The 8,910-nt window shown below is 45.4% G+C and overlaps 1 protein-coding gene across 1 annotated transcript in view; it reads right to left on the reverse strand.

The window, feature by feature from the left end:
• LOC141993856 (uncharacterized) overlaps window positions 1–7,348 on the reverse strand; it is a 281,814-nt gene extending 274,466 nt beyond the window's left edge. Inside the window, exon 1 of the mRNA XM_074963607.1 lies at window positions 6,902–7,348. Within this exon, the coding sequence (XP_074819708.1) occupies window positions 6,902–6,972 (71 nt within the window). The 5' untranslated portion in view covers window positions 6,973–7,348. The remainder of the gene's footprint in view (window positions 1–6,901) is intronic.
• Between the last annotated feature and the right edge of the window lie 1,562 nt (window positions 7,349–8,910).

The following is an 8,910-nucleotide window of genomic DNA, read 5'->3' on the forward strand; positions in this document are numbered from 1 at the left end:
ATAATAATAGGGCTCAGATTTTCCTAGATGCGAGAGCTGATGGATTCCTTCATCAAGTAGTTGCTGAACCGACTAGAGGGGATGCCATTTTAGATTTGGTTTTGGTGAGTAGTGAGGACCTCATAGAAGAAGTGTTTGTAGGGGACAATCTTGGCTCAAGTGATCATGAGCTAATTCAGTTCAAACTGAACGGAAGGATTAACAAAAATAAATCTGCAACTAGGGTTTTTGATTTCAAAAGGGCTGACTTTCAGAAATTAAGGAAATTAGTTAGGGAAGTGGATTGGACTGAAGAATTTATGGATCTAAGGGCAGAGGAGGCCTGGGATTACTTTAAATCAAAGCTGTAGAAACTATCGGAAACCTGCATCCCAAGAAAGGGGAAAAGATTCATAGGCAGGGGAAAAGATTCATCCAAGCTGGATGAGCAAACATCTCAGAAAGGTGATTAAGAAAAAAAAGCAGAAAGTATACAGGGAGTGGAAGATGGGAGGGATCAGCAAGGAAAGCTACCTTATTGAGGTCAGAACATGTAGGGATAAAGTGAGACAGGCTAAAAGTGAAGTAGAGTTGGACCTTGCAAAGGGAATTAAAACCAATAGTAAAAGGTTCTGTAGTCATATAAATAAGAAGAAAACAAAGAAAGAAAGAAGGGGGACTGCTAAACACTGAAGATGGAGTGGAGGTCAAGGATAATCTAGGCATGGCCCAATATCTAAACAAATACTTTGCCTCAGTCTTTAATAAGGCTAAAGAGGATCTTAGGGATAATGGTAGCATGAGAAATGGGAATGAGGATATGGAGGTAGACATTACCATATCTGAGGTAGAAGCGAAGCTCAAACAGCTTAATGGGACTAAATCGGGGGGCCCAGATAATCTTCATCCAAGAATATTAAAGGAATTAGCACATGAAATTGCAAGCCCATTAGCAAGAATTTTTAACGAATCTGTAAACTCAGGGGTTGTACCGTATGATTGGAGAATTGCTAACATAGTTCCTATTCTTAAGAAAGGGAAAAAAAGTGATCCAGGTAATTATAGGCCTGTTAGTTTGACATCTGTAGTATGCAAGGTCTTGGAAAAAATTTTGAAGGAGAAGGTAGTTAAGGACATTGAAGTCAATGGTAAATGGGACAAAATACAACATGGTTTTACAAAAGGTAGATCGTGCCAAACCAACCTGATCTCCTTCTTTGAGAAAGTAACAGATTTTTTAGACAAAGGAAACACAGTGGATCTAATTTACCTAGATTTTAGTAAGGCATTTGATACCGTGCCACATGGGGAATTATTAGTTAAATTAAATAAAATGGGGATCAATATGAAAATTGAAAGGTGGATAAGGAACTGGTTAAAGGGGAGACTACAATGGGTCCTACTGAAAGGTGAACTGTCAGGCTGGAGGGAGGTTACCAGTGGAGTTCCTCAAGGATCGGTTTTGGGACCAATCTTATTTAATCTTTTTATTACTGACCTTGGCATAAAAAGTGGGAGTGTCCTAATAAAGTTTGCAGATGATACAAAGGTAGGAGGTATTGCCAATTTAGAGAAGAACCGGGATATCCTACAGGAGGATCTGGATGACCTTGTAAACTGGAGTAATAGTAATAGGATGAAATTTAATAGTGAGAAGTGTAAGGTTATGCATTTAGGGACTAATAACAAGAATTTTAGTTATAAGCTAGGGACGCATCAATTAGAAGTAACGGAGGAGGAAAAGGACCTTGGAGTATTGGTTGATCATAGGATGACTATGAGAGGCCAATGTGATATGGCTGTGAAAAAAGCTAATGCGGTCTTGGGATGCATCAGGAGAGGTATTTCCAGTAGGGATAAGGAGGTGTTAGTACCGTTATACAAGGCACTGGTGAGACCTCACCTGTAATACTGTGTGCAGTTCTGGTCTCCCATGTTTAAGAAGGATGAATTCAAACTGGAACAGGTACAGAGAAGAGCTACTAGGATGATCCGAGGAATGGAAAACTTGTCTTATGAAAGGAGACTCAAGGAGCTTGGCTTGTTTAGCCTAACTAAAAGAAGGTTGAGGGGAGATATGATTGCTCTCTATAAATATATCAGAGGGATAAATACTGGAGAGGGAGAGGAATTATTTAAGCTCAGTACCAATGTGGACACAAGAACAAATGGATATAAACTGGCCACCAGGAAATTTAGACTAGAAATTAGATGAAGGTTTCTAACCATCAGAGGAGTGAAGTTTTGGAATAGCCTTCCAAGGGAAGCAGTGGGGGCAAAAGATCTATCTGGCTTTAAGATTAAAATCGATAAGATTATGGAGGAGATGGTATGATGGGATAATATGGTTTTGGTAATTAAATATTCATGGTAAATAGGCCCAATGGCCTGTGATGGGATATTAGATGGGGTGGGATCCGAGTTACCCAAAATAGAATTTTCTGTAGTATCTGGCTGATGAGTCTTGCCCATATGCTCAGGGTTTAGCTGATCGCCATATCTGGGGTCGGGAAGGAATTTTCCTCCAGGGCAGACTGGAAGAGGCCCTGGAGGTTTTTCGCCTTCTTCTGTAGCATGGGGCATGGGTCACTTGCTGGAGGATTCTCTGCTCCTTGAAGTCTTTAAACTACGATTTAAGGACTTCAATAGCACAGATATAGGTGTGAGGTTTTTTGCAGGAGTGGTGGGTGAAATTCTGTGGCCTGCGTTGTGCAGGAGGTCAGACTAGATGATCATAATGGTCCCTTCTGACCTAAATATCTATGAATCTATGTATTTATGACTCTTTCTTGACTGGTAATTGCTAATTTAGATCCCGTCATTTTGCACGTATAGTTGGGATTATGTTTGCCAATGTGCATTACTTTGTATTTATCAATACTGAATTTCATCTGCCATTTTCTTGCCCAGTCACTCAGTTTTATGAGGTCCCTTTGTAGCTCTTTGCAGTCTGCTTTGCACTTATCTTGAGTAATTTTGTATTGTCTGCAAATTTTGCCACCTCACTGTTCACCCCTTTTTCCAGATCATTTATGAATATATTGAACAACACTAGTGCCAGTACAGATCCCTGGGGGACACTGTTATTTACCTCTCTACATTCCAAACACTGACTATTTCTTCCTACCCTTTGTCTCCTGTCATTTAATCAGTTACTGATCCATGAGAGGACCTTCCCTCTCATCTCATGACTGCTTACTTTGCTTAAGAGCTTTTGGAAAGGGACCTTGTCAAAGGCTTTCTGAAAGTCCAAGTACACTATATCCACTGGATCACCCTGATCCACATGTTTGTTGACCCCTCTCAAAGAATTCTAATAGATTGGTGAGGCATGATTCCCCTTTACAAAAGCCATATCGACTCTTCCCCCAACAAATCATGTTCATCTATGGGTCTGATAATTCTATTCTTTAATAGATTCTCAATCAATTTGCCTGATACTGAAATTATTCCAGCAAGTATCTGGCTCCAGATCCATTTGTAGCTTTGGGGATGGGGGTGGGAGTAAGGCAGGGGAGGATGCCAGCTCTGCCCAATTATGGATGAGGTGTGGCTCTGCAGAGATGCAAGTTTTGAACTATATCAGCATACATGGAAATCAACATTTTAGTTTAAGGCTGTATCTAGATCCTCTAACAGATCTTCCAAGACAGCATTCCAAGCCTGGAAAGAAAGACACAGTGAAGAACTATGCCCTCTGTTTGAAAAGAACAAGATTCTTGCTTCCACTTGTTGATGAACAATAATTTCTTTGTGGAAACCTATTAGATAGCTAAATATGTATTACTGGGGAAAAAGAAGAGACCATCTCAGTACTTATGGTGAACTCTAACGATACTTATTGCTTGAAGGTAACATGAAAGACACTCAATTCAGCCTCTGTGACAGCTTAGATTTCCTGCTTTCTGCTCTGTCTTACATAATTAACTAACTTCCCAAAAGTACATCCTCAACAGTATATTTGCTCAATCAAATTGAACCCTCTCCCCTCAGTTCTTATTCATGCAGAGCCCCTTTACTCTATGCTATTTTACACGAAACAGAATCCCTGTTGCTGCCTTATCTATGGTATAGCTTCTCACCACCCCATAGCCTCAAACATACCACACCTTTAATCTGAAAAGCTCACTGCAGCAAAAGTAAACCCATAGCTCCTTAAGAAACATGTTTGTTTGTTTTTTAAAACAAGAGATGTTGGTGACTTCTCATTTCCAGTATTAAGCAACAAGGATTTAGAAAAGAGCTGTGTACTTGTACTCTGGTGATTCCAGAATTATTCACTCAAAGTTTGAATACAAGATCATCAGGGCTAATTGTCTAAAAACATGGTTGTCGGAAATAGCCGCCCTGTAATCTGCTATGCATTAAAATCTCCCCCCCCCCCCAGGGTGATTGGAATCAGACCACGAGTATAACAAATACCTACACAGAATCGTTACATTCTAGCTAGGAGTGAGTTCTAGAGTTACTAGCAGACTAAAAACAAGTATGAGAAGTGTACTGTATATTCTCATCCAGACAAGATCTTAAATTAAGAACTTAAAAGGAAGCAGCCAGCATGATGTATTCTCAGTGGTCCATTTTGTGATCCTTATCCCACTGACACTGAGCCTCCTATGTAAAAGGCACATTACAAATCAATTTAACTGTATAAAATGCTATGGGGAAGGAGATCCACCCTTGGCTCCATTCCGCAGCTTCCCAGTGAAAACTTGTAGCAACACCCCATGCTAGCAATCAGCATAACCTCACCTCTACAAAGTAACCTTTTTTTGAAAAATGCTCACTTGGTGGAATGCCTAAAATGAAACCAAGGAAGCTGTATACGGTGATTGCAGAGGAAGGGAAGATTTTCCTTTTTACTCACTCGGGTTTAAAATAACATTAAGAGTTACGGTAGCAGCCTATTCTCCATCGAAAAGACAACCACCCAGGAGAAGCACCTAAGGCTTTGCCACTGCTGTTTACCATTCCAGACTGTCCTTATTCAGATAAAAATTGAATATGTATGATGGCTTGGATACTCAATGCAGATACCAGTATGCCGCCATTCATGATATTCCTTTTCAAAGAGACTCTCTCTTAAAAAGGTAAATAGAATAAGCAAACAAAGTTATTTGGGGATGACCTACCAAATTCAGAGTTTCAGACTTAAAATGACATTCTCTGAAGTGTCTCTTTTAAACTAATATTACGCTCAAAACTGCACAACCTTGGTTAGCACAGCTGCTTAAGCGAAATGTGAACAAATCTGGAAATATAAATCAATGGTAGTCCTTACATTAGAATTTAAAAAAAAAAACAAACAACTCACTGCAGAAAACTAACTCAAAGACCCACCAAGAGTCTTCAACAAAAGGAAGAAAATGCTTTCCTCAGACAGTGACCCCTAAGGGCTCAACATAAAATTAAGAGATGTCATTATTCTAACTAAAAGTAGTTTTCTGAATCTGTAGTTGCAGACTATTCCACAGGGAATACATTGTGCAGTAACAGGAACTGGTAGCCTAGCCAGAGATTCAGTGATATCTGCAGTAACTAGATGGCAAAATGAATCTTGCAGGAGATGGACTATGGAAATATAGAGTGATAAACAGAGCTGTTTCCTTTTAAATAAAAAAGCACTGTTAATGTCATTATGGTCGAACATTAATATTTAGGAAATGCTGTCAGATTGTTTACAAGTGTAAAAAGGATCACTTTCCCCCACCTCTGTAAAGTCATGGAGACTAAAACCACAATTTGTGCTTACAAAACACAAGGCACAGAACTGTGAACACAGATTCACAAACCTTGAGGGTTGTTCTACTTTTTAAATGATTAAATACTAGTTTTTCTGGTCGCATTTTTCAATATTTATACCGTAACAACATACAATGTCGGTGGCGTACAGACATTTAATATGTTATTGTATACATCTCACACGAGCTTCGGTATGCAAGAATTGATACCCACTGACCCAATATTAATGGGTGGGCACAGATGCCTTTGTGTCTGCAAATTAGCAGTGTGTGTATATCTCTAGGCAGCTGTTTTTTCCAGTGCTCAATCTCTCACCTCTCTCTGGTTCAGTCCTTTAGTCTTCCTAACTGGATTTACATTTTACTATCCAGTGTTCTCTACTGAAGCTTTAAGCACTAGTTAAAGCTGAAAATGCCCCTTATCCCATAAAGCCTGTAGAATATTGTAGCTGTTTCAGGCTTAACTCTGTCCTTTCATTGTTACACCAACATGAATGGGTCTCCGGCTCTGCAGAAAATAAACGCAAGGATCTTCATTCAGTCACTAATGATCATCTCTGCCTTCAGACCCAAAGTGAGGGAAGAAGGCAGGCTTAGAAAAAGAAAAAAAAAAAACACTTTTCTTCTGAGATTACATATTTCACTAATGACCATGCTTTACAAAAAAAAGTCCCTAAAACTGGAATTGTTCAGCTGCTTATAAAGGAAGCTGTCAAGTAAACAAAAGAAAAACCCAATTAAACTTTTTGTCACAGGATGAGCACTGATGTGTATGTACTATATAGATAGCACTGAAGTAGGTCTATAACACACAAGAGCATCATAGGCGTTTTACAGGCATAAGACAAGTCCTTGACCTAAAGAGTTCACAGTCTAAACAAACAGGATGCAATGCAGTGTCTTTTAAAAATCCCATTTTTTTCCCTAAATGTTGGTTAGTTTTTATCATTGTAACACCAACTATAGCCTCTATGATCATTTAATCATTCTGAGCCTGCAGTTCTTTCAGAGCACCCCTGGGCATCTGCCGCATCCCTCTGCCAGCACAGGATGTAGAGAAGGCTACTTGCTAGGTACAGCTCTCGCCCCAGTAGGGCTAAGCGAGCCCTAGGTGTAGCAGGCTGGTCAGACGCGCCACGGACAAGCATTTCCCAGGAGCAGCGGTACCTCACTTCACTTACATGCCCTGCTGAAGTTGCAGCGATGCAGCCAGGGTCCAGGACAGGCACAGCAGCCAGGCTCTCGGGGTCATCTCGGGGATCAAGGGCTGCCAACCGCCAGCTGCAAAAGTTGAGCAGGCTCAGCAGGAGCTGGCATCGGGCAGGGGCAGACGATGGCTGCTGGAGCAGGTCGTGGTCCGGAGCAGAGCCGCCGGAGCTCAGGGGTGCTGAGCGGGTGCTTCCTCCGAGGCTGCGGTGTTGGGCGCCGGCCGCTCTCAGCTCCCCCGCAGCCCCGGCTGCGTGTGATCAACAGGCTCCATGGAGCCCCGCACCTCCCGGGCGCAGCCCTCCAAATCATTCAAAGCCGCCGCAAAGCGGCAAATCACCGGCCTCGCAGCTTCCTTGCCCAGCCCAGCCCAGCCCAGCGCACCGCCCTGCCCTGCCCTCCCGCGGGCGGGCTGGGCAGGGCTCGGCTCGGCAAATCTGAGCGCTTTTACCCGCAACTTCTTTCGGGGGCGGGCAGCACTAACTCCGCTTTTACACCCGGACCCGCCTCCGCAACCCCCCCGCCCCAGTGCTCCCTCCAGCTCCCCCACGCCCCACCGCTTACAATCCCTCCCGCTCCCCCCACCGCTTATACCCCCCGCCCCAGTGCTTCTTCCCGCTCCCCCCCCGCTTACAACCCCCCCGCCCCAGTGCTCCCTCCCGCTCCCCCACGCCTACACCCCCAGCGCTCCTTCCCGCTCCCCCCACCGCTTACACCCCCCCGCCCCAGTGCTTCTTCCCGCTCCCCCCACCGCTTACAACCCCCCCCGCCCCAGTGCTTCTTCCCGCTCCCCCCACCGCTTACAACCCCCTCCCGCCCCAGTGCTTCTTCCCGCTCCCCCCACCGCTTACAACCCCCCCCCGCCCCAGTGCTCCTTCCCGCTCCCCCCACCGCTTACAACCCCCCCGCCCCAGTGCTCCTTCCCGCTCCCCCCACCGCTTACAACCCCCCCGCCCCAGTGCTCCCTCCCGCTCCCCCCACCGCTTACACACACCCCGCCCCAGTGCTCCCTCCCGCTCCCCCCACCGCTTACACCCCCCCGCCCCAGTGCTCCTTCCCGCTCCCCCACTGCTCACCCCCACCGCCCCAGTGCTTCTTCCCGCTCCCCCCACCGCTCACACCCCCACCGCCCCAGTGCTTCTTCCCGCTCCCCCCACCGCTCACACCCCCCCCCGCCCCAGTGCTTCCTCCCCCACCTCCTCCCCCCCACCGCTCACACCCCCCCCGCCCCAGTGCTCCCTCCCGTTCCCCCCACCGCTCCCCCCACCGCTCACACACCCCCGCCCCAGTGCTCCCTCCCGCTCCCCCCACTGCTTACAACCCCCCCCCGCCCCAGTGCTCCCTCCCCCACACCACTTACAACCCTGTCTTAGTCCTTTCTCGCACACACCCCACTCACAATTCACATGACTCAAACACAGCCCACCACAGGTGTTGGAACTAGGGCCGCTGCTGCATCCCCTGGCGTCAAGTGGTTTCCATCATACACAGGGTTTACAGTTTGGCTAAATGGCTCTCAGCACCCCGACTGTACAAATTGTTCCAGCACCCCACCCCATCCTCAGGCACTCATCCCACGCACTCAGACACACCCGGCAGCGGGACCAACACTCCCCACTCTGGTCTTAGCTCTTCCATTGTCCCCCACATCACTGGAACAACTGCCACCTCAGCCTTCCCTCCCCAATACACACAGAACACAACCCCTCAAAACTCAAAGGCACCCCACACTCCCTAGCAGTGAGGGCCCACCCACCTCAGCTGTCACAGTGCACAACACTGAACATATGTACCACTGACAGCACATCGAGGAAGAAAACAAAATACAGAACGTTGGCCCTTTTCGTAAGGAAAACATAACAAAAATACAACACAGTATGTTGAGACACAGGTATCAAGTTATATTACTGAGAGAAATCATTAAGGGCCCAATCCTGCAATCGCTTACACCTGTGTAACTTTACTTGCCTGAGTTAAACCAATA

Source organism: Natator depressus, chromosome 9 (genome assembly GCF_965152275.1).
Source record: "Natator depressus isolate rNatDep1 chromosome 9, rNatDep2.hap1, whole genome shotgun sequence".
In the NCBI taxonomy this organism is placed as follows: domain Eukaryota; kingdom Metazoa; phylum Chordata; order Testudines; family Cheloniidae; genus Natator; species Natator depressus.